The sequence below is a fragment of the Hemiscyllium ocellatum genome, chromosome 4 (assembly GCF_020745735.1).
Source record: "Hemiscyllium ocellatum isolate sHemOce1 chromosome 4, sHemOce1.pat.X.cur, whole genome shotgun sequence".
Lineage (NCBI taxonomy): Eukaryota > Metazoa > Chordata > Chondrichthyes > Orectolobiformes > Hemiscylliidae > Hemiscyllium > Hemiscyllium ocellatum.
In genome coordinates this window covers 74,893,052-74,920,029 of record NC_083404.1, presented here as the reverse complement: position 1 = coordinate 74,920,029, position 26,978 = coordinate 74,893,052, and the positions used below count along the sequence as shown (strand labels likewise).

Sequence of the window (26,978 nt, the reverse complement as noted above, 5' to 3'; positions counted from 1 at the left end):
AAATACGTATTGCGCCATATGATTGGCTGAGTCCGATGTCAATCATAGGAAACAATCGGTAATGGGTTGACTGCGCAGTTGCAGTGGCGCGCTTGCCAAGTTGTGGTCGTCGACCGTGAATGATTCGTCTTTTTCACTCTCCAAATCTAGCTCTGGTAAACATATACAAATATTAACGTTAATCAGCAATGTAATAAAACTAAATATGGCTGTTGGTCAAGATTCGATTATTTGGTACTTTCACAATTTGCATTTTTAAGCAGTGAACGACACACAAATAAATTTAACAGTCACGCGTATCATTTTAAAAATAAAAGTCATTAACTAAAAAATAGAGGACTAATGGGTCATCTGGAGATTTTAGGGACCCGCCGCTTTCGAATATGTCGTAAAGTCGCTCTGACCTTTACGACAAAGCTGTTGGTGTTGACGGTTGTGAAAAATGGCGGCGCGAGGAGGTGGCTCGGCTGGGCTCGAGCTGCTTCGGCGGCTGCCGCGAGTCTCTCTTGCCAACCTGAGACCGAACCCTGGCGCGAAGAAGAAGGTGAGTCCACTGTGAGAATTGGGAAGGAGGTAGATCCAGACAAACGTACCGGAGACAGCTAGCAGCTGGGAGAGTTCATATGACTGTTGCTGCATAGCAGGAGAGTGCGAGGAGAGAGTTACTAGTTTCTAGAATTGGGGAAGCGATGGTTGAGGTGGTGGGTGAACTTTCGATTCCACCCCCCCCCCACGAGTAGGAGGGCGTGAGTCGCTTGCTTCTAAAAGCCCATTCAGAAGTTGATGACCGTGATGGACTACTGCTTAACCACATTATTCTGATCACAGAATAATTGCAGAACGGAAAGAGGTGGAGAGACCACTCAGCCCCTAGTCACAGTAATTACTCTGCAAGAGTGGTTCGGTTGGTTTTCAGCTCTTTCCCCATAACTTTGCACATGTTCTCTTAAGCTTGTCCAACTCATTTCAACACAAACAAAAAAAAACTACGGATGGTGGAAATCAGAAATTGTTGAAAAAGACTCAGTTCTAGTGGCATCTGTGGAGAGAAAGTAGAGTTAACGTTTCAAATTTGATAGGAAAAAGTTAGTATATATACTGAAGAAATGAAAGGTGGAGGGGTAAAGAGTACACTATAGGTGGAGATGGAGACCAGTGAGAGGAAGAGAAAGAGTTGGGCAGACAAATGAACGGATAAAGGTCAGCCTGAGAGAATGATCACTGTTTCTCAATGTCAGTAAACAGCTAGAAGGAGGAATCCAGGTGAGAGAGAATTGGAGGTGGGTGAAGGGGTCTAGGATGGAGTCTTGTCCAAAGAAAAGGCCACATGAAGATGGAAAAATATCAAGTTCAGTAACTTTATGGCCAGAACACCATCTTCTGTCTCTTTACCAGGCTGGTCATTTACATGACTGCGACTAGAAACAACCCATTATCAGTCGTAACGGTCCCCATTCATTCTCTCAAGCTGACCTTTCCCCATTTCTTTGCCCAACTGTTTTTTTCTCTCTTCAGATTCCATTTCCACCTATAGTTTAATATTTGTCCCCTCTCCCCACCTCTTCTCCAGCACATATACTCTACCAACTTTGTCTTAGCTACAGTCAGTTCTGAAGGGCCACTGCACCCAAAACTTGAACTCTGCTTTAGCTCCACAACTGCTGTCAGACCTGGTGAGTTTTTTCAACATTTTATGATTTTTGTCACTTTGGAAATCAGCACTGTCAAATTTTGCATTTATAAAGCTTCTTTGGCATGGAAAGAAATATGCTAAGATGTTTGAACTGTTCCATTCAATGGGCTTCACTTGAACCACTGTCTTATAGAATTGAATGGAAATGTAGAAAAGGCTTTAATTAGAGAGGTAGGGCTTTGGAGAGGTCATACAATGACCTACAAAACAGAAGGAGCCTTTCAGAGCAACTAATTTGATAACAATAACCAGAGTGAGACAGGAAGAAACTGAGTGTACAAGGATAACAAACCACCAGCAGATTAGGCATGGTAAAAGTACAAAATGAATGGCTTTGTGTGTGATAAATACCATGGGGCATAAATTTAATTTGTGGGGTTTCTTTTTAAGGATGGCGTGAGGTGGATAAATGGATAAATCACGTGGAGCAACCAACTCAACATGTACATCCAACACAAACTCATCAACTTCCCCCAGCTACCTGGACCCAGATACCTCCCACCCTGCCTCTTGTCAAAATGCTATCCCTTATTCCCAATTCTTCCGCCTCTGCTGCACCTGCTCCCGGGAGGACCAATTCCACCATAGAACATTCCACTCTTTCAAAGGCAGCAATTTCCCCTCCTTAGTGGTCAATGATGCCCACCACCGCACCTCTGCCCTTGAACCCTACCCCTCCATCTGCAACGAGGACAGAATCCCCCGGTCCTCACCTTCCATCCAACCAACCTCCGAATACGCTGCATCATGCTCTGCCATTTCTGCCACCTATAAACAGACCCCACCATCAGAGGTATATATTTCATCCCCACCCCTAACTCAGTTTCGGAGAGACTGTTCTCTCTGCGACTCCTTTTCAGGTCCACGCTCCAGAATTATGAGGGAGATAGCTTAAGAGACATGGAGACATTATTGATGATCTTTCAAAAGTTGCTAGAGTCAGGGAGGGGCCCAGAGGACTTAAATCTCTAAAATAACACCCCTATTTAAAAAGGGAGATAGGCAAAAGATGCAAAATTATAGATAGATAAGCCTAACTTTGATCGTGGGTAAGATCCTGAAATCCATTGTGAGGGATGAGATTTCTGAATACTTGAAAATATATGGTAAAATAGGGCAAATCACCATGACATCATCAGGGGGAAGTCATGCCGAACAAATCTTGTAGAATTCTTTGAGGAAATAATGAGCAGATTAGACCAAGGAGGGCCAATGAATGTGATGACTCTGACTTCAAGAAGGCCTTTGACAAGGTGCCGCACAGGAGGCTGCTGAGTACGATAACAGCCATGGTTTTGTAGGCAAGGTGCTAGCATGGATCGAACTTGACTGTGGCAGAAAGCAGAGTGAGGATAGAATGGTCCTCAGGATGGCAGTTGGTGAAAAGTGGTGTTCCACAAGGCTCCGTTGGATCATAACCTTTCACTTTATACATTAACAACTTAGATGAAGGAACTGAGGGCATTCTGGCTAAGTTTGCAAACGATACCTCTTCCTCTACCTATCTTTGTATCAATGATGAGGTGGGAAGCTGCAGAAGGATTTGAACAGGTTAACAGAGTTGGCAAGGAAGTGGCAGATTGATTACAATGTCAGAAAGTGTGAAGTAATACTTTGGTAAGAAGCATAGAGGCATGGACTGTTTTCTAAATGTAGAGAAAATTCAGAAGTCTGGAGTCTTGGATATTCCTGTCCAGTATTCTTTCAGGTTGAGTCAGTAGTTAGGAAGGCACATGCAATGCTGAGATTTATTTGGAGAGGACTTGAATATAAAAGCAGGGATGTATTTCTGAGTTTCTAAGGTTCTGATCAGACCACATTTGGAGTATTGTGCACAATTTTGGGTCCCACATCTCAGGAAGGATGGACTGGCTTGAAGCGTGTTCAGAGGAGGTTCAGAGGAATGGTTCCAGGAGCTTAACATATGAGGAATATTTGAGGACTCTAGGTCTATACTCTGAGCTTAGAAGGATGAGGGGGGATCTAATTGAAACATGCGGAATACTGAATGGCCTGGACAAAGTAGACATTGGGAAGGTGTTTCCATTGGTAGGAGAGGCTAGGACCTGAGGACACAGTCTTCGAGATAAAAGAAACTTTTTCAGCCAGTCAGTGATGAACTTGTGGAATTCATTGCCACAGAAGGCTGTGCAGGCCAGGTCATTGAGTATATTTAAGACAGAGTTATAGGTTCTTTAAGGATCAAGGGTTGCAATGAGAAAGCGGGACAATGGGGTTAAGAAACTTATCGACCAGGATTGAATGGCTTGAGCAGACTTGAGCAGCTGAACAGCCTAATTTCTTCTGCTATGTCTTATGTGAAGTTGGGAATGGCATAAAATGGGAAATTAGAGATAGATGCGATAAAGGAACATCTGTAATTTTGGGTAACTTTAATGTACATATAAGATTGGCAAATCAAATTAGTTAAAATTCCATAGGAGGAATTCCTGGAGTCGATACAGGATGGTTTTCTGAATTGATCCATTGAGGAGGCAAGTGAAACGGGCCATCCCAGACTAATTATTTTGTAACCACAAAGAAACCATTGGCAATCCAGTACCACGTGGCTCCTTGGGAATGAGTGACATTGTATAGTAGAATTACTCATCACAATGGACAGTGATGTAGTTGATTTTGAACTAGAGTCCTGAATCTAAAGAGAGGAAATTACAATGCTGTAAGATTTTTCAGATATATAAAGAACAAAAAAAAGTCTTTAGATATATTAAGGGCAAAAGAGAGGTAAAAGTGGACATTAGATTGCTGGAAAATAGCACCAGATTATTAGTAGGGGGGGAGCAAGGAAATGGCTGAGGAGTCTTCACGGTGGAAGACACTGGTAATATCAAAAAAAATTCAAGAGTGAGAGAGCAGAGCTGAGTATGGTTGCCAAGGAGAAAAACTGAATGTCCTGAAGGTGGATAAATCACCTGGACCAGATGGACAATACCCCATAGTTCTAAGGGAGTTAGCTAAAGAGACAATGGAGGCATTAATGATAATCCTTCAGGAATCGCTAGAGTCAGGGAGGGTCCCAGAGGACTGGAAAATTGCTAACGTGACATCCCTGTGTGGAAAGGGAGTAAGGCAAAAGACAGAAAATTATAAACTGATCAGCCTAACTTCAATCATTGGTAAGATTCTGGAATCCATTGTGATAGATGAGATTTCTGAATACAGAGGAACTCGATTGTCTGAAAGAGATGGGCGGGCACTATTTCCTTTGGATAATTGAATATTTGGTTAATTGATCCAATGCCTTTCCTCTGGGGCTCATTTTCTATTAAGTCTGCTCCCCATTCAGGAGACAACGCAACAGCACACTGCACATGACCCCCGAACCCAATCCGCCCCCTAACCCTGTCCAACACTGCGCCCCCACCCGCCTCCCAAACCCAACCAACACAGCCTCCCCGCCTCCAGCCTGCACCTTCTCCGACCCAGTCAAACACCTCCCCCTCCTGACTGTATCCCCAACCATGTCAACCCTGTCCAACACCACCACCCCGCCCACCCCAACCCAATCCAACACCTCTTGCCCCCCAAGCCCGCCTCACCTCCCCAACCCCGTCCAACACCACCCCCGACTGCCCCCAACCCCCATCCAACACCAATCCTCCAACCACACCCAACCTGTCTAACACCGCACCCCCGAATCCCCCATCTCCCTTCTGTCCACTCAACCCCTTCTTACAACATCCCCCCCGAAGTCATCTGCTCGCCCGTACAACACTACCCCCCAACCCCACACCCTTCTGCTCCCCCCACCCCCCAAACACCTCCCGACACCCAATCACAACCAACACCATCCCCTGTCCGTCAACCACCCCTTCTCCTGGGCAGCCGGACTGGACACAAACAACAAGATTGCCTTTTGGGGGCTGAGTGTCCAAATAGCGTGCATACACGCAAGTTTTTACTGCAACCTTTTGACAGTTTACCTTTGCCCTTTACAGGACAATGTTGGAAAAATTATATGGGGAAGGGGGGAGTTTAGGGTACACGCCTATGTAGAACTCCAGGGAAAGTGTATGGGGAGAAAGAGGGTAGGAGACAGTGCCTGGGCTCCCATCGATGTCCAGGACTCTTCTCGGCAGCATTTCAGTAAGCTGAATTCACTTTTAATCACTGCAAACAAAAGAAGCGATCAGTGTTGGAAACACATCTTTGATGTAATGTTTCTATCAGGACCTTGAGATCTTCTTCGGATAATCCAATATTCAGATAATTGAGGTTCCTCTGTACTTGGAAGTGTATGGTAAAATAGAGCAATTCCATGGTTTCATCAAGGGGTGGGTCATGCTTGAGAAATCTGCTGGAATTCTTAGAGGAATTAATGAGCATGTTAGACCAAAGGGAGCCAATGGATGCTATCTGTCTGGACTTCAAGAAGGCCTTTGGCAAGGTGCTGCACAGGAGGCTACTGAGGAGGATAAGGGCCCATGGTGTTAGAGGCAAGGAGTTAGCACGAATAGGAGCCTGGCTGTCTGGCAGAAAGCAGAGAATGAGAATAAAAGGATCTTTCTGAGGAAGGCAGCCACTGACGAGTGGTGTTCCACAGTGCTCAGTGTTGGGACCATAATTTTTCACCTTTTTTTTTCGTGTGTGTGTGTGTGTGTGTGTGCGCGCGCGCGCATGTGTGCAGGTGTGAGACACAGTGAAAGACAACAGATGAACTTTTCACTTTATACATTAACGATCTAGATGAAGGAACTGAGGATATTCTGGCTAAGTTTGTAGACGATATAAAGATAGGTAGAGTGACAGATAGTATTAAGGAGGTGGGGAGGCTGCAGAAGGATTTGGACAGATTAGGAGAATGGGCAAAGAAGTGGTAGATGGAGTATAACATGGGAAAGTGTGAGGTAATGCAATTTGGTAGGAAGAATAGAGGTATGAACTGTTTTCTAAATGGGGAGAAAATTCAGAAATGTGAAGTACAAAGAGATTTGGGAGTTCTCATCCAGGATCTTCTCATGCAGGTTGAGTCAGTAGTTAGGAAGGCGAATGCAATGATGGGACTTATTTTGAGAGGACTTGAACATAAAGGCGGGATGTATGTCAGAGGTTCTCTAAGGTTCTGGTCAGACCACATTTGGAGTATTGTGTGCAGTTTTGGGCCCCATATCTCAGGAAGGATATACTGGCCTTCAGGTGGTTCAGAAGAATGGTCACAGGAATGAAAAGCCTAACATATAAGGAACTTCTAAGGACTCTGGATCAATATTTGGAGTTTGGAAGGATGGTGGGGTTGTCTAATTGAAGCATACAGAACACTGAATGGCCTGGACAGAGTGGATATTGGGAAGATGTTGCATTGGTAGGAGACACTAGGACCTGACGGCTCAATTTTACAGTAAAGGGAAGACTTTTTTTTAGGTAAGGATGAAGGTCTTTAGCCAAAAATGGTGAAGCTATGGAATTCATTGCCACAGAAAGCTGTTGAGATCAGGTCATTGAGTGCATTGAAGACTGAGGTAGGTTCTTGATTGTCATGGGGAGAAAATGGGAGAATGGGGTTGAAAAAACTTATCAGCCATGATTGAATGACGGATGGACTAAATGGCCTAATTTCTGCTCCTTATGTCTTATGGTCTTCTGGAGATGCAAGTTGACTTTGATTGGTGTTACGGGTGGAGGAGTGAGTTCACTTGAAGGATAGTGGAAAGTCAATGGTAAGTGTTCAGAGTGCATGATGAACTGCAACAATTGTTCATTCCTGTTTGGCCCAAATGCAAAATAGGAACAGTGGCCGCAGTATGGCTTACAAGGAAATTTAAACAGTATTGTATCCAAGAAACGGGCATAAAGATTTGTTGATAAAGGTCTGGTTGGAATGCTATGCTTATAGAGTCAAAGAGATGTACAGCATGGAAACAGATCCTTCGGTCTCGTGCATGTCTCTGTTTGGCTTGTCCTTGGTCCCATTTACCACCCCTTGAGAAAAAGAACAGGAAATGACATCACCATAGGAAATGATGTCACCACAGGAAATGGCATCACCGACCCTAGGAAACTCAAACATATAAATAGAAAGCGGGCTACACCAGCTTCAATCAGAGGCTCACTGAAGACCTAGTATGGTGACGAAATGTCTGAAAACAAACCTTCCAGCTCAGTGAGCAAACCTACATCCAGAACCTCAACCTGAGCTACAAATCATCTCAAAACTCGCTAGTCAGCCTGATGTTGGTAGTGGGGAAGAATCTTGCTAGAATACCTTTGTAAAAGAAATATAAGCCAAGCATTTGGAAACAGTGGCAGGATCAAACAGATTCAACATAAATTTGTTCAGAGTACTTTCTCTCTTATAAATTCACTAGGGATGTAATTCGTCGAGTTACTGAGGGGGAGCCAGTGTCATAGATTTATATAACACAGAGACGGAACCTTTGGTCTAACTCATCTGCGTCAAACATACATCTTGAACTGATCTACTTCCATTTGCCAGCATTAGGCCCATATCTCTCTCTAACCTCTTCCTATTCATGTATCCACCCAGGTGCTTTTTAAATTTTGTAATTGTACCTGTCTTCACCATTTCCTCTGGCAGCTCATTCATTCATACATGACCCTTTGTGTGAAAAGGTTGTCCCTCCGATCCCTTTTTAAATCTTTCCCTTCTCATCTTAAACCTATGCCCTCTAGTTTTGGACTCTGCTACCCTGGGAAAAAGACGTTGGCTATTACTCTATCATGTGTCTCATGATTTTATAACCTCTTTGAGATCACCCTTCAATCTCTGCTCTGGGGGGAAAAACAGTCCCAGCGTATTCAGCCTCTCCTTATCGCTGAAACCCTCCAACTCTGGTAACATCCTTCAAAATCTTTTCTGAAATCTTCCAAGTTTCATGACATTCTTTCTCACATTTATCTAAATAAAACTCCAATTGCCACTCTTTGGCCCATCTGATCAAGGTCCCGTTGTACTCTGAGTAACCTTCTTCTCTGTCCGCTACTCCACCAATTTTGCAGTCATCTGCCAACTTACTAACCATACTTCCTATATTCACATTCAAATCATTTATATAAATGATGAAAACCAGTAGACCCAGCGGCACACTGCTGTGGTCACAGGCCTCGAGACCAAAAACAGCCCTCTACCACCACCTCTGTCTCCTACCTTCAAGCTTATTTTGTACCCAGTTGACTAGCTCCAATGGATTCCTTGTGATCAAACCAGTCAACCATGTAGAACTGTATCAAATACCTTGCTGAAATCCATACAGACAATATCTATCGCTCTGCCTTCATCAATGCGATGTGATGCACTTGGACTTTTAGAAGGATTTTGACAATTTGCCACATAAGAGATTAGTGTGTAAAGTTAAAGTGTATGTGGGATAGTGTATTGAAATGGATGGAATGCTTGTTGGCAGTTGGGAAATAAGATTTCTTGCTAAATAGTGGGGATCAATGCATGGATACCAGCTATTAACAATATATATTAGTGATTTTGATGAGGGAATTAAATGTAATATGCCCAAATTTGCAGATGATGCAAAGCTGGAAGGGAGGGTGAGCTGTGAGGAGGATGCAGCAATGCTTCAGTGTGATTTGAACAAGCTGAGTGAGTTGGCAGATACAAGATAACATGGATAAATGTAAGGCTGTACACTTTGGGAGCCGAAAGAGGAAGGTCGATTATTATCTGTTTGGCTATAAGTTGAGAGAGGAAAATGTGCAACAAGGCCTGGGTATCCTTGTACGCTAGTCACTGAAGGTAAATCGGCAAGTGCTGGGGATAGCAGCGAAATCTCATAAAAACCTACAAAATTTCTAATAGGACTAAATCACAGGGGGAGTCCAGAAATAGAGGTCACAGTTTAGTGATATGGAGTAAACCATTTAGGCAGCCTGTGGAATTCACTACCATAGAAGGCAGTCAAGGCCGAAACATTGTATAATTTCAAGAAGAACTTGGGTACAGGCAGTTCAGATTGCAAATTGGTTTTGTTGCTGAATCCATTGGTAAGTGATTTGTATGCAGTTTGGCTGTTTCATGTTCACCTGCACTATTCCAATCATATATTGACTGCTTCATATTGGCTGCTCAATCCGAAAGCTAGTGTGCTTCCAATTTAAACTGTTGGACTATAACCTGGTGTTGTGTGATTTTTAACTTTGTACACCCCAGTCCAACACCGGCATCTCCAAATCATGACAATCATAATGAATTGTTTCAAGCTTGAAGAGCTAGTTGGCCGACTGTTCGTATTTTCCATTTCTTTCTTTTAAACCATTACAGATACATGGCTACAAGCAAATTAAAGTTGAGAACTAAATACTCGGGGATATATGATTTTTCAAAAGGAGAGGTAGGAAAGGTAGAATTATGGAGTAGCTTTGTTAGTGTGGAGTAGAATAAGTACGATGGCAAGAAACGGTCTTCGATTGAAACACGTAGAATCATGTGGGTAGAAGTATGAAATAGAAAGGGAAGATGATGTGATTGTCTGTTGTCTGCTTGACAGCTGCTTTGTTCTGAGAAAGGACAAAGAACAACTCATGAGATAATGAAGACATGTAGAAAAGGCCTTAATCTTAATCATCCATAACTTTGACTGGGAAAATTAAATTGGCAGGGGTATTAATGAAGAGGAATTCAAAGTGTATTTAGGACAGTTGTGTATAGCAATATGTTGTGGATCCAGTCAGGGATCAGGTAATGTATAATGAGATGGAATAAGTGACCTCTGCAGAACAGTGAAAATGACATGATAGCACTTAGCATTCAGTTTGCGTAGGAAACCTGGGTTGAAAACAACTGTGCTAAAAGTAAATACGGATCATTACGTAGGGATGAGGGCTGAGTTAGCTGGAGTGGACTGAAAAAGGGGCTTAATAGAAATTGAGAAGCAATGGCTTACAACTTGAGAAAATTGTTCATGGCTCTCAGCAAAGATCTATCCCAGTGCAAAGGAAGGTTTATAGGAAGGGGATAAAGTGACCATGATAAACCAAGGTAGTTAAGTATAGTACCAAATTGAAATAAAAAATGCAATTTAACAAAGGTTATTCGTAAACCAGATGATTGGGAAAGTTACAAGCTAACAAAACATGACCAAACATAATTGAGGAAGAAAATAAGCTGAGTGCAAACTCAAACTAATATAGGACCAGACAGTGTTAGTTTCTTTGCATATACAAAAAGAAAGTGCAATGCCCAAATGAACATCGACTTTTAGAGGATGAGGCTAGGGCAGTAATAATGGGGGCCAAAAATAGGAGAAAAGTTGAATAAATATTTCACATCAGCCTTTACATTAGTAGAATGTAGAATATAGAACATTACTGCACAGTACAGGTCCTTTGGCCCTCGATGTTGCGCTGACCTGTGAAAATAATCTGATGCTCATCTAACCTACACCATTCAATATTATCTATATGTCTGTCCAATGCCCATTTAAATGCCCTTGATGTCAGCGAGTCTACTATTGCTGCAGGCAGGCCATTCCATGCCCTACTACTCTCTGAGCATTCCAAAAATACGAAGTAATAAAAGCCTTGCTGTGGATCGAGGTGGGCAATAAACACAATAGTTGTCATTAGGAAAAAAAAGGTTCTAGAGAGGCTAATGGGTCTAAAGGCTGACATGTCCCTTGGACCTAATGGGTTACATCCTAGGATTTTAAAATAAGTATCAACAGAAATAGCAGATTCACTAATAGTAATCTTTCAAGAATCTTTAGACTCTGGAAAATTCCCAGAGGGTTATAAGCCCAATGTAAGAACTTTATTCAATGGGAAAAGAAGACAAAAGGCAACTATAGGCTAGTTGGCTGAACATCTGTCATTGGGAAAATGCCACAGTTTGTCATAAAAGATGTAATAACAAAGCATTTAAAAATCCGTAACAGAATCAAGCTGGGTAAACATCGCTTTGTAAAGAGGAAAACAGGCCAAGTCAACATGGCTTCATAAAGAGGAAAACATTCCTGACAAATTTATTCCAATCCACTAAGGGGACAGAAAACAGAAAAATCAGTAGCAGGAGTATATTTGAATTTCCAAAAGGTGTTTGATAAGGTATTGCACAATTAAGTATATTAATATGGATAGTGGGGTTAGCTAATTGTTATAAGGCAGAGTTGGGATAAAGGGAATATTTTCAGGATGATAACCTGTGACTAGCAGATTGGCATAGGAATCCATGCTGAGGCTATAGTTATTTACAACATATACTAATGATTTGGATGACAGAAGTTTTGCCAAGTTTGCAGACGATACAAAAATAGATGGGAAGGTACATAGTCACGATGACAAAATTAGTCTAAAGAGGGATATAGGCATGTTAAGCGAGTGAGCAAAAAGTTTGCACATGAAATATAACGTGGAAAGATTAGATTATGCACTTTAGTAGGAAGAATATAAGACCTGAATATTTAAATGGAGAATGACTATGGAAAGCAGCCGCATAGAAGTATATTCAAAGCTGTGATAGACCTTTAATCGCTAAGGAAATTGAATGTTATAGGGAAAGAGGAAAGTAGAGTTGAGGATGATAAGATCTGCTAAAATCTCATTAAATTGTAGAGCAGATTCAATGGTCAGAATGGCCTACTTCTGCTCCTTCATGTTGTGATCATAAACAAAGAAGGAGATACTAAGAGAAGGAGAATCAAATCAGGTAACCTCAGCAATTGTGATAGCATCTGTGGGGAGAGGAAAAACTGTTATTACTCAAATATTGGACTCCATGTTAATTGTTTCTCTCCAGAGATGTCTCCAATATCCTTTCTGTATTTCTTCAGCACTTTGTTTGTTTTTACTTAAGATCTCTAACTAGTATTATTTTGCTTTTGAATAAGAGAAGTGACTTGGTTAAGTTTTATTTCATTGATCTTTTTTCATGAAATGCTGACATCATCGGCAAGGCCAGCATTTGTTGTCCACCTTCAATTACTCTTCAACTGAGTGGCTCGTTAGGCTGCTGCAGAGGGTGTTGCTGCCCCCATGTTAGTCAGACCAGGTAATAATGGAGATGTCTTAAAAGTTTTATTAACTTAATATAAATTCCACCAGCTATCTTAATTGAATTTGAGCCCATGAACTAATTAGTTGGTCCTCTGGATTATTACTGAAAATGTGTTGCTGGTCAAAGCACAGCAGGCCAGGCAGCATCTCAGGAATAGAGAATTCGACGTTTCGAGCATAAGCCCTTCATCAGGAATGAGAGAGAGTAGCCAAGCAGGCTAAGATAAAAGGTAGGGAGGAGGGACTTGGGGGAGGGGCGATGGAGGTGGGATAGGTGGAAGGAGGTCAAGGTGAGGGTGATAGGCCAGAGTGGGGTGGGGGTGGAGAGGTCAGGAAGAAGATTGCAGGTTAGGAGGGCGGTGCTGAGTTGAGGGAACCGACTGAGACAAGGTAGGGGGAGGGGAAATGAGGAAACTGGAGAAATCTGAATTCATACCTTGTGGTTGGAGGGTTCCCAGGCAGAAGATGAGGCGCTCCTCCTCCAGCCGTCGTGTTGTTATGTTCTGCCGGTGGAGGAGTCCAAGGACCTGCATGTCCTCGGTGGAGTGGGAGGGAGAGTTAAAGTGTTGAGCCACGGGGTGGTTGGGTTGGTTGGTCCGGGCGTCCCTGAGGTGTTCTCTGAAGCATTCCGCAAGTAAGCGGCCTGTCTCACCAATATAGAGGAGGCCACATCGGGTGCAGCGGATGCAATAGATGATGTGTGTGGAGGTACAGGTGAACTTGTGGCGGATATGGAAGGATCCCTTGGGGTCTTGGAGGGAAGTGAGTGTGGAGGTGTGGGCGCAAGTTTTACATTTCCTGCGGTTGCAGGGGAAGGTGCCGGGGTGGAGGTTGGGTTGGTGGGGGGTGTGGACCTGACGAGGGAGTCACGAAGGGAGTGGTCCTTGCGGAACGCTGATAGGGGAGGGGAGGGAAATATATCCTTGGTGGTGGGGTCCGTTTGGAGGTGGCGGAAATGACGGTGGATGATACGTTGTATGCGGAGGTTGGTGGGGTGGTAGGTGAGAACCAGTGGGGTTCTGTCTTGGTGGCGGTTGGAGGAGTGGGGCTCAAGGGTGGAGGAGTGGGAAGTGGAGGAGGTGCGGTGGAGGGCATCGTCGATCACGTCTGGGGGGAATCTGCGGTCCTTGAAGAAGGAGGCCATCTGGGCTGTACGGTATTGGAACTGGTCCTCCTGGGAGCAGATGCGGCGGAGACGAAGGAATTGGGAATATGGGATGGAGTTTTTACAGGGGGCAGGGTGGGAGGAGGTGTAGTCCAGGTAGCTGTGGGAGTCAGTCGGTTTATAATAGATGTCTGTGTTGAGTCGGTCGCCCGAGATAGAGATGGAAAGGTCTAGGAAGGGGAGGGAGGAGTCTGAGACAATCCAGGTGAATTTCAGGTCGGGATGGAAGGTGTTAGTAAAGTTGATGAACTGTTCAACCTCCTCGTGGGAGCACGAGGCAGCGCCAATACAGTCATCGATGTAGCGGAGGAAAAGGTGGGGGGTGGTGCCAGTGTAGTTGCGGAAGATGGACTGTTCCACATATCCTACGAAGAGACAGGCATAGCTGGGGCCCATGCGGGTGCCCATGGCAACTCCTTTAGTTTGGAGGAAGTGGGAGGATTGAAAAGAGAAGTTATTCAGGGTGAGGACCAGTTCAGTCAGTCGATGGAGGGTGTCAGTGGAAGGGTACTGGTTGGTGCGGCGGGAAAGGAAGAAGCGGAGGGCTTTGAGTCCTTCGTGATGGGGGATGGAGGTGTACAGGGACTGGATGTCCATAGTGAAAATAAGGCGTTGGGGACCGGGGAAGCGAAAATCCTGGAGGAGGTGGAGGGCATGGGTGGTGTCCCGAACGTAGGTGGGGAGTTCTTGGACTAAAGGGGACAGGACTGTGTCGAGGTATTGGGAGATGTGTTCGGTGGGGCAGGAGCAGGCTGAGACAGTGAGTCGGCCGGGGCAGGCAGGTTTGTGGATTTTGGGCAGGAGGTAGAAACGGGCGGTGCGGGGTTGTGGGACTATGAGGTTGGAGGCGGTGGATGGGAGATCCCCTGAGGTGATGAGGTCATGGATGGTCTGGGAGTTGATGGTTTGGTGGTGGGAGGTGGGGTCGTGGTCAAGGGGGCGATAAGAGGAGGCGTCCGCGAGCTGGCGTTTGGCCTCAGCGGTATAAAGGTCAGTGCGCCAAACTACCACCGTGCCTCCCTTGTCTGTGGGTTTGATGGTGAGGTTGGGATTGGAGTGGAGGGCTGCACGTTCTGAGGGTGAGAGGTTGGAGTGGGTGAGAGGGATGGACAGGTTGAGTCGGTTAATGTCACGGCGGCAGTTGGCTATAAAGAGGTCGAGGGCAGGTAGGAGGCCAGCACGGGGTGTCCAGGTGGATGGGGTGTGTTGGAGGCGGGAGAAGGGGTCGTCAGAGGGTGGGCGGGAGTCTTGGTTGTGAAAGTAGGCACGGAGGCGAAGGCGGCGGAAGAATTGTTCAATATCTCGGCGCGTGTTGAACTCATTAATCCGAGGGCGTAGTGGAATGAAGGTGAGGCCCCTGCTGAGGACTGATCTTTCATCCTCAGCGAGGGGGAGATCTGGAGGGATGGTGAAAATCCGGCATGGTTGGGAGCTAGGACCTGGTGTGGGACTGGAGCTGGGGCTGGGGGCGGGGCTAGGGGCGGGGACAGAGATCGAAGTAGGAGCGGAGTTAGACGTGGTGACGTTGCTCGATGTGGGGGCGGAGTCATGTGTTGTGACGGAAATAAGCGTGGGGGCGGGGTTATGCGTGGTGACGAGGGTTTGCGTGGGGGCGGGGTTACGTGAAGTGACGAAAGACGGGGTGGGGTTATGCGTGGTGACGATTGTTTGCGTGGGGGCGGGGTTACGCGTAGTGACGAAAGACGGCGTGGGGGCGGGGAAACCTGAGGATTTGTGCTCCTGCAGGTTAGTGATGTCAGTGGGGGCGGAAGTGGCTGCGCCGACGGCAACCGGAGGGGCGGAAATGGTTGCGGCGACGGAGGAATGATGGTCATTCCCGGTGGCCACGTGGGTCGCGGGTCCGTCGGCGATCGTGGAAGCGGTTGTGTGTGCGGTGGGCACCGGGGCAGTTGTTGGGGCGGCGATCGCGGAGGCTCCGAGGTCGGTGGAGGCGGAAGTGACGTAACGGTCGGCGGCAGCCTTTGGTGCCGCGGGCGCTGTGGAGGCCACATGTGTAATGGCTGTGTGCGGTGGTCACCGGGGCAGTTGTTGGGGCGGCGATCGCGTGTGCGGTGGTCACCGGGGTCACTGGATTATTAATCTAGTGACCTTGCCACCACATTATTATATCCTCCAAGGGTCTTGGAGGAAGGTGTTGTGGAAGAATCCCTCAATAGTCTGTAAAAATTACCAGGAGATACAGAAAATCCCTCAAGGAGTTAAACTTTAATTTGCAAAGAAAAACTGTGGCAATCAGCTAATAGTTTCCCGATTGCCCACCAATCCTTTCTGCCTGCAATTTATACAGTTGTTGTTCCCGCACATTTTGGATAACATAGAACATAGAAAAATACAGTGCAGTACAGGCCCTTTGGCCCTCGATGTTGTGCCGATCCAAGCCCACCTAACCTACACTAGCCACTATCCTCCATATGCCTATCCAATACCCATTTAAATGCCCATCAAGAGGGAGAGTCCAATACTCCAGATGCGGCCGCACCAGAGTCTTATACAACTGCAACATGACCTCAGGACTCCGGAACTCGATTCCTCTACCAATAAAAGCCAGTACGCCATATGCCGCCTTCACAGCACTATTTACCTGGGTTTAACTTTCAGAGATCTGTGTACATGGACACCAAGATCCCTCTGCTCATCCACACTACCAAGTATCCGACCATTAGCCCAGTACCCCATCTTCTTGTTACTCTTACCAAGGTGAATCACTTCTCACTTAGCTACATTGAACTCCATTTGCCACCTTTCTGCTCAGCTCTGCAACTTATCTATATCCCGCTATAACCTGCCACATCCTTCTTCGCTGTCCACAACTCCACTGACTTTCATGTCATCCGCAAACTTGCTCACCTAACCTTCTAGCCCCTCCTCCAGGTCATTTATAAAAATGACAAAGAGCAATGGTCCCAAAACAAATCCTTGCGGAACACCACTGGTAACTGCACTCCAAGATTAACCTTTACCATTAACTCCTACTCTGTCTTCTTCCAGCCAGCCAATTGCTAATCCAAACTTCCAACTCACCCTCCATGCCATACCTCCGTATTTTTTTTTGCAGTAGCCTACCATGGGGAACCTTACATAGAACATGACAGCGCAGTACAGGCCCTTCGGCCCTCAATGTTGTGCCGACCTGTCATACCAATCTGAAGCCCATCTAACCTACACTATTCAATTTACTTCCATTTGCTTGTCCAATGACGACTTAAATGTACTTAAAGTTGGCGAATCTACTACCATTGTAGGAAAAGCATTCCATACACTTACTACTCTCTGAGTAAAGAAACTACTTCTGACATCTGTCCTATATCAATCACCCCTCAATTTAAAGCTATGCCCCCTCGTAGTCACCGTCACCATATTTGGAAAAAGGCTGTCCCTGCCCATCCTATCTAATCCTCTGATTATCTTATATGTCTCCATTAAGTCACCGCTCAACCTTCTTCTCTCTAACGAAAACAGCCTCAAGTCCCTCAGCCTTTCCTCATAAGACCTTCCCTCCATACCAGGCAACATCCCAGTAAATCTCCTCTGCACCCTTTCTAAAGCTTCCACATCCTTCTTATAATGCGGTAACCAGAACTTCGCCTTACTAAAATCCACATATACCACATCTACCGCTTTACCCTCATCCACCTCCTTAGTCACCTTCTCAAAGAATTCAATAAGGTTTGTGAGGCACGACCTACCCTTCACAAAACCATGCTGACTATCCTTGATCACATTATGAACATCTGGATAGGAATAAATCCTATCCCTTACAATTCTCTCTAAGACTTTACCCACAACAGAGGTAAGAATCACCAGCCTATAGTTACTAGGGTTATCCCCCTTCTCAAACAGGGGAACCACATTTGCTATCCTCCAGTCTTCTGGCACTATTCCTGTAGACAAAGAGGACATAAAAATCAAGACCAATGACTCTGCAATCTCTTCCCTTGCTTCCCAGAGAATCCTAGGATAAATGCCATCAGGCCCAGGGAACTTATCTATTTTCACCCTTTCCAGAATTTCCAACACCTCTTCCCTGCATACCTCAAAGCCATCCATTCTAATTGTGACTCAATATTCACATGGCAACAATGTCCTGTTCCTGAGTGAATACTGACGAAAAGTATTCATTCAGTGTCTCCTCAATTTCTTCAGCCTCCACACGCAACTTCCCATTACTATCCTTGACTGGACCTATTCCTACCCTAGTCATTCTTTTATTCCTGACATACCTATAGAAAGCCTTTGTGTTTTCCCTAATCCTACCAACCAAGGATTTTTCATGTCCCCTCCTTGCTGCTCTTAGCTCTCTCTTTAGATCCTTCCTGGCTACCTTATAACTCTCAATTGCCCCAATTGAACCTTCATGCCTCATCTTTACATAGGCCGCCCCCTTCCCTTTAACAAGGGATTCCAATTCCTTATTAAACCACGGCTCCCTCACACGACCCTTTCCTCCCTGCCTGACAGGTACATACTTATCAAGGACACTCAATAGTTGCTCCTTGATCAAGCTCCACATATCTATTGTACCCTTCCCTTGAAGCCTACTTTTTCAAGCCACGCATCCTAAGTCATGCCTCACCGCATCATAATTTCCCTGCCCCCAGCTATAACTCTTGCCCTGTAGTGCACACTTATCCCTCTCCATCACTAGAGTAAAAGTCACCAAATTGTGGTCACTGTCTCCAAAGTGCTCACCTACCTCCAATTCTAACACCTGGCCTGGTTCGTTACCCAGAACCAAATCCAGTATGGCCTCACCTCTTGTTGGCCTATCTACATATTGTGTCAGAAAACTCTCCTGCACACATTGGACAAACACCGACCCATCTAACGTACTCGAGCTATGCTTTCCCAGTCAATATCTGGAAAGTTAAAGTCCCCCATAACAACCACCCTATTACTTTCATTCTTCTCCTGAATCATCCTCGCAGTCCTTTCTTCAATGTCTCTAGGACTATTAGGAGGCTTGTAGAAAACTCCTAACAGGGTGACCTCACCTTTCCTATTTCTAAGCTCAGCCCAAACTACCTCAGATTGCGAGTCTTCATCCTTCGTCCTTTCCGCTGCTGTGATACTATCTTTGACAAGCAATGCCACACCTCCCCCTCTTTTACCCCCACCTCTGACCCTACTAAAACATTTAAACCCTGGAACCTGCAACAGCCAATCCTGTCCCTGTTCTACCCATGTCTCCGTAATAGCCACAACATCGAAATCCCAGGTACCAACCCACGCTGCAAGTTCACCTACCTTATTTCGTATAACATTAGCGTAACCAATCATACTGGCTTCCTTTGTCTTTCTAAACTAATCATTGTCTGCCACACTGGTTCCCTACATTACACTTAATCTATCACATTACCCCATCATCGTTAGGTCATTTACCAGTGATTAAACTAGCCTATCACAGTGTATTACCATTATCTTTTACTGGAGTCCGTTAATATGATCCCAGGCATGCATTACAACACTAAGTTAACTACAAAACAGCCAAAACATAATAGCCAGAGTAACTTACGTAAAGGTAGAAATATGAAACATTGGATGTTGAAAATAGGAACAAAAGTAGGTCATGAAGTTGATCAACTCTACTCTGTCATTCGATGATTATGGTTGATCGTCTATCTTCCCATACCCATTAATGCTGTTAAAGTCTACAAATCTGTTTTCAGTAGCTTGGTCTCCCACCTTAATGTAGTAGAGAATTTCAAAGCTTCACCAACCTTTGAAGAAATTTCTCTTCACTCCTAAGTGGTCCATGCCATATCCCCGATTGTATTATGTCCCCTTGTTCTTGATTGCCTAGTCATCCCAACACCTGTGTTCTGTAGTGCTGACAGTAGTTAACTCTGTCCTGATTAGTCCTGAATCCTCATGGAGTCTTTTTAGAAATAACTTTAATGTTATTTAAGGTGGTAATAAAATTGCTGTGGCCAAATTAGCAATATTTCTTGCCATTCATGTAAGCCCAAGTGCAACTTTCTGTGACTTCTGAAATGAATATTCTTAGGTGTTTGTTGCTAGAAATGGGAACTAAAAAGGTTTCATAGCCAACTAACTACGATGAATAAAAGATGTATTGTTGATAATTAACTAATGCTCAACTTTCAGGAAAAAAGACGTGGCAGGGGAATCCATGGAGGGAAAAAGAGTGGCCGAGGTCACAAGGGGCAAACCCAGCGTGGAAATCGGCCCCGATTAGGATTTGAAGGTGGACAGACTCCATTTTACATTGTTATTCCAAAATATGGATACAATGAGGGGCACAGGTTGGTTTAAAATAAAATCTATTGACTATGCAGTGGTTATCCACATTACAACCTATTGGTATGCTATATTTTGAAAACATGGTTTTCATGGAAGATGTACATGGATTTCGTTGTACGTGTGTATGTGCAATGAGATCATGCATGTTTAAACATTCATATGAACATATAAATAGCTACCCATGTTCTTGTGTATAGATAACTTGCTGTGTACATGCTTATACATCTCAATGCCAGCGTTTGCCTGATTACATGTGTATCAGTTTATTCGGAAGTGATTTCACGCCTTATGTATGCACATGCATATGTGCCCACCTGCTGTATACATATGCTTGTTGCATATCTGTACTTATTTGCAAGTGGCTGGGGGTAAGTGCATACAGTCATTCATCTGTATCTGTGAGGGTTCTGTTCCTGACAACCTCTGCCAATGATGACATTCGCAAGCATGGAGCTTGAGGCAAATATTGCATGTTTTAACAAGGTGTTGAATTTCGTTGTTACTTACTACTTGGCATGTACAGGCAAATTAGACATTCATAATTTAGTGATACAGATATGTGTGTGTATATATACACACAAATATGTATATATGAACAAATATTCATATCTAATGGTATGTACATATGCACTCATACCTCTGTTTTCTGGTCTCTGTGCTGATCTTTGCATTGGAGTCTGGAATAAAAAGAGAGAGCGAGAGATGCTGTAAGAGATAAGTGAAGTCAATGAAAGATAAAAAGAGGAAAAGCAAAAGGATGAAGAAGAGACAGCATGTGGGGGTTGGGGGAGTTTCCACATTCCATTAAAGCAGTCACTCATCAGCTGGTCTTTTGGTTGGCCTGTGGTTGATGAGGGGTTGCATGGCTTTTTGCACTTTGTCCTTGCTCTCATGTCCTCCACCTTACTGCTCTTTGTTATTTGTTTTTGGAGGGTGTATATTACATGGTTAGCTGTGATGCACCTCAATGCTTTCTTGAGTGTTGTTAATCTACCCACGTTTCATAGTTTTTAGATGAATTTCAGGAATATGATAGCCTTGTAGACTGCAACCTTTGCATCGATTGCAAATGATGTTTAATGAAGACTTAACTGAGCAGCTTCCCAAAGACAGAGCACATACACAGGATTTAGTGATGGTGGGGTTCTGGAGCAAGTTTCAGTTTTGGCTGGAGGAGGCCTTTTGCCTTGTTATTAAGATGAACCACTTGAGCTTGATACATTTGGGCAAAACGCCAAGGGTGGTTTTCTGTATCTTATGCAGATGTATTTTGACAATGACTTTTGATAGAACTCTCATTTCTGAATCACAAGGTTCATAATGCTGGGGATCTAAGCCCATTCCATAAATATGCAAAAGGTCAATTTTATGTTGCTGTTAATCCTACTGTATGACAATTGCCTGTTTTGTTTTTGCATTGACTCACTGTAGAAAAAACTTACAGCCTTTCTAAACTTGTGAAATGCACTATTTGAATGTTGTAATTTCATGAAATGGCAGAGAGGGGAATGAAGATTAAACGACCATGAGATCAGCCATGATCTTATCTAATGGTAAAGCAGCTTCAAGGGCCTGAATGGTTTACTCCTGTTTGGAATTGTGTGTACTTGTTTATATGCCTGCGTACTTATGTATAATGGATGTTGATTTGTATTGAAGAACAAAATGCCAAAGGTAGTTTTTGTTTGGGGGAGATAGCACGATGGCTCAGTGGTTAGCACTGCTGCCTTACAGCGTCAGGGATCCGGATTCACTTCCTGCCTCAGGCAACTGTTTGTGTGGAGTTTGCATATTCTCCCCATGTCTGCGTGGATTTCCTTCGAATGCTCCAATTTCCTCCCACAGTGCAATGATGTGCAGGTTAGGTGAATTGGCCATGCTAAATTGCCCATAGTGTTCGGTGCATTAGTCAGGGGTGAATGTAGGGGAATGGGTCTGGGTGGGTTGTTCTTGGGAGGGTCGGTATGGACTTGTTGCTCCGAAGGGCCTGTTTCCACACTGTAGGGAATCTAATCTTAAAAAAAACAAATGATCTGTAAAGGAATTATCATTTCTTGTACCATATTTTAAAACTAAAATATTCTTAACTTAAAATTCTTTTCTAGTTATCGACGACAATACCAACCACTAAGTCTAAATCGTCTTCAGTATTTAATAGATCTGGGTAGAGTGGATCCCAGTCAACCTATTGATCTGACCCAATTAGTGAATGCGAGAGGAGTAACTGTCCAGCCACTCAAACGAGACTACGGAATCCAGCTAGTGGAGGAGGTAATATAAACCAGCATTGTTCTGTCACAACAATGACACAAAGTCACAGCTCTATTACTATATCTCAACTTGGCTCAGCAATTTTCCAGTTGCTTTGTTATTTCAGGAAATCTATCTGTATGCAACAATAGGAAATAAATCCACCACATATTTTATAATTCTGGGCCAATATACAGCATGGCAGTAAAGTGGTTAGCACTGCTGCCTCACTGGGCCATGGACCCAGGTTCGATTCAAGTCTGTCTATATAGAGTTTGCAGGTCCACCCCAAGTCTGCATGGATTTCCTCTGATGCTCCGGTTTCCTCCCACAGTCCAAAGACATACAAGTAAGGTAGATTGGCCATGCTAAAAATATACCCATAGCGTCCAGGGATGTTTGGGTTAGGTTTATTAGCTATGGTAAAAATGAAAGCAGCTTGGCACCAGATAGATTAAGAACAGGTGAGCTGAAGTTTAATGGGATGCAATCTAGGAGATCATTAAAATACTTAACCTTGCAATTTTTTAATCACATGACTTCTTTATCAAATGTTTTGATTTGTTCTCCTTGCTAACATATGACCAGCATAAGGCAAAACAAAGCAATTTTTTTTGGATAGTTATTTCTCTTGCTGCCATTAGATGGCAGCAAATGTACAGTATATGTGAACTTATAGACTATTCCTCTAGGAGGTCTTTTATAGTTTATCGAGAATTTTAGAAACTGTGAAATCTGTTTGTATTCGCAAACTGTTGTTAGCATAACATTTTTGTATAAATTACTGTAAAATATGACCACAGGTGTGAACCAGTAGTTTATTGCATTAGTTAATGTAAGTTACACGATCTACTACAATTCCCACAGCTTGTGCTTAATTTATCATAGGGTGCTGACAACTTTGTAGCAAAAGTAAGCATTGAAGTCCAGTGGGTATCAGAGCTTGCTATAGCTGCAATTGAAAAGAATGGTGGAATTATAACTACAGGATTCTATGATCCACGAAGTTTGGGTAAGTGTTTTTAGCCATTTATGCATATATTTGTTTAAACCGTGGAGTTTTTCACTGGGTCTGGCAGTGTCTGTGGAGAAAAAGCAGAGATAATACTTTGAGTCCAGTGACCCTTCTACTCATGCTGACTTGCTTTAGCAATAATTGTTTTTGTTTCAGATTTCCAGCATCCACAGTTCTTTGTTTTATTTAAGAGTTTTCCCACTGTTGAAATTATCTACAATTAATTTTTCACTCTAAGGGCTTTATGCTGTTGATTCTTTGGCCTAGAAATTTGCAACCTTCATGCTTAATTCTCAGGATATAAATAGATGCTTGAGCTTCAGATACAGCAAATTGAAAGTGTACTTATTAAAATCTAAATGCCTTGTGTAATTTCACAGTGGGTATAGGTGTAATGCACTAAACTGCTCACAATTGGCACTAAAGTGATGGATTTAGCATGACTCGGAGTTGCACAAAATGAGTAAATATGCAGTAGTACTCTTTGTTCTTCCTGATCAACAGAAAACAAAAGGTCAAACGTAAGCATGTGAAATGTTATCAGAAGGAAGTATTTGTAACAGGCATGGCTTACATTCATGGATTTTAGCAATAAACTTATGGATTTTAAAATCTTAATTGGTTTCAAAAAAAAAGTTATGTTTCAGCATGCTTAACCATTTAACAATGTTTCTGCATTTCAACAGATGTTTTATGTAAGCCAGTGCCTTTTTTTCTAAGAGGACAACCTATTCCAAAACGCATGCTTCCACCTGAAGAACTGGTTCCTTACTATACAGATGCACAAAATCGTGGTTATTTAGCAGACCCAGCAAAAGTTCAAGAAGCACGGATAGATCTTGCTAAGAAATATGGCTATATTCTACCAGACATCACTAAAGATGAAATGTACAACATGTTAACAATGCGTAAAGATCCTCGACAAATTTTCTTTGGGCTTGCTCCTGGTTGGGTGGTAAACTTATCAGAAAAGAAAATTTTAAAACCAACTGATGAAGAGCTGTGTAGTTACTATAGTTCTTGAAACTGATAATGATGTAGTTGTAACTTAATGTTGATTATTTGTCAATGTGAACTAAGTAATGAATTAAATGTTTGTTTTCTACTTGGTTATGTATTTCTGAGTTGAAGTTTTCTATTGACTTTAAGTAGATACTGGCATTAAAACTTAGCTAGTAACTGGTGGTATTGCTCATGGTGATTTGGAAGATGTACTGTTGTTCTTTGATTTAATGCACAATGTATTTTAACATTGTATTCTCCTGTGCTGGTGCTCTTGGAGAAAAATTAAAATAAATTAACTTTTAATCTTTACAATGTATTGTTTTCTACTTGTCTTTCTTTTCTATCCTTTCTTGCAATCCTTTTATGACTCTTTCTGTTTTTTCTATTGCTTGTGTTAAATTTTTCCTCTACTGTGTCTCTTCCGAATTTCTCTCAATTTGCACATATGATTTTGACACTTGTACACAAGTTCCAACTATTGTATTTTTACAGCTTGAGATGTACACAACTTAAAACCAAGCAGACGCTAAGAAATCCCAACTAGAATTTAAGAACAGAGAGAATTTGTATAGGATGTAAATACCATAGTCTAAAGGACTGTTGGGGTAGTGCTTGGGTTGACTTTACCACCTGATGCTGTCTGGCTTGCTGTGTTCTTCTAGCCTCCTGCTTGTCTACCTTGGATTCCAGCATCTGCAGTTTTTGTCTCTGGGCAATAAACTAGCCCCAAAATTATGATCAAGCAAATTCCTGAATCATAAGAATCCCTACAGTGTGGGAACAGGCCATTTGGCCCAACAAATCCGAAGGGTATTCGCAAATTACGTTACAACCAAATAGTGTTTAATACACATGCATTATAGGACAACTACCTGTACTGTTAGATGGTAGACTTAAATTGGCATGGTGAGCTAGAACCAGAAATTAAGGTGAACGGTCGTGATCCAGTCCTTTGACTCCATCTATGCTTCTCGCTGCCTTTGGAAGGTAGCCAACATAACCTGGGTGGGAGGGATCTCAGATTATAGTCTCTTGTAACTTCTTCCATCAGGCAGAAAATACAAAGGCTTAAACATGTACCAACAAATTCAAGAACAGATTCTTCTTACTTATTAACTTCTGAATGGACCTCAAATTTTAAATTTAATGTTGATCTTGATCATGGGCTCCTTGAAGAGAAAGTGCACAGAGTGTCTCGGAGAAGGAGTACACGGTGTTCACGAACACCCTTGAGCTGTTCAAGGAAAGGTGGGTACTGCAGGGAGTGAAGTGTTTTATTTCCCCCTCTGGCTCTATTTTGATTTAATCCCTGCCCTCCCCTTCACTTCTTCTGACCATGCAGCATTGTCCTTTGTTGAGAAGGGCACTGCTTGTCACTGGCTACTCTGGTGTCTCCTTTCTTCCTGGTTGTGAACTATAAATAAAGATTTATGCACTTGTTGTTATTCACTGTCTTAAACCTGCACATACATGACATGGGTGCTGGGGAAAAATAAGTACTACTGTCATTAGATGGGGGTGAGGGGAAATGAAGAAAAAAGGAAAAAAAATTAAAGCTCCCTAGCACAAGCTATTGGGCTTGCTGCAGGCTCATAGGTGGTGGCACGGATTAAATTAGATTACTTACAGTGTGGAAACAGGCCCTTTGGCCCAACAAGTCCACACCGACCCACCGAAGCGCAACCCACCCATACCCCTACATTTACCCCTTACTTAACACTGTGGGCAATTTAGCATAGCCAATTCATCTGACCTGCACATCTTTAGACTGTGGGAGGAAACCGGAGCACCCCAGGGAAACCCACGCAGACACGGGGAGAACGTGCAAACTCCACACAGTCAGTCGCCTAGGCGGGAATTGAACCCGGGTCTCAGGCGCTGTGAGGCAGCAGTACTAACCACTGTGCCACCCACAAATAATGATCACAGATGATTGATTGGAAATCGGTGCACGATAGTGAGATGCCTAGTGCACAGCCTGGACAAAGCTTTGGACAAATTCGAATCCTGTTTTGGAGGCCTTGCCAGGTAGAATTTCAAGAATATGAAATTAAAAGCAGACCACGGTGGCAGTAAAAGCTCCTGCTTCAACATGTTCCACAAGCATTCCAGGTCCTCTCAACAGACTGGTGATTAAGTCCGCAGGCAAAATTTTGTTCAACAATATCCACCATGAATTCATGTCATTAATGATAAATATAGCAGGGACATAGCTATTTGGGATGGTACCCTTCCCCAATTAAACAGTGCTCACACTTGACTCATAGGATAATGGGAGGAGAGACAGGAAATATGAGGGTAAACTATGACCTGTAACTAAGCGTGAGAGAAGAGAACTCCATCATGATACAGCTACAGCATATGGGGCAGGATGGTCAACAGTTAATATACTTGATCTCATTTGGAGAATAAATTCAGGGTCTTGGCCCAACAAGTCAAACAAACCTTGGAGGAATTAAAGGACAACTGAAAGGAGATAACAGGACAATTGACAGGGAACCACTACCTAGTGACCATACTCCAAAGTGATGCAAAACTGTCAATAAGATCATCCAGGGTAAAATGGATGATCGTAGGTGGCAATATCG

The 26,978-nt window shown here is 43.5% G+C and overlaps 1 protein-coding gene across 2 annotated transcripts; it reads left to right on the top strand.

Annotated features, from left to right (window-relative positions):
* The first annotated feature begins 83 nt into the window (after positions 1 to 83).
* On the top strand, positions 84 to 24,702 carry mrpl15 (mitochondrial ribosomal protein L15). Of its 2 annotated transcripts, none has more exons than XM_060823466.1 (5): positions 84 to 155; positions 19,965 to 20,122; positions 22,226 to 22,391; positions 23,259 to 23,382; positions 24,072 to 24,702. In XM_060823466.1, exons 1-5 carry the CDS (start codon positions 120 to 122, stop codon positions 24,407 to 24,409), a joined length of 822 nt encoding a protein of 273 aa, XP_060679449.1. In that variant the 5' UTR covers positions 84 to 119; the 3' UTR covers positions 24,410 to 24,702. The 2 variants fall into 2 exon arrangements, with proteins under 2 accessions (XP_060679449.1, XP_060679442.1); XM_060823459.1 differs by lacking the exon at positions 84 to 155 and adding an exon at positions 413 to 544.
* Positions 24,703 to 26,978: the final 2,276 nt, after the last annotated feature.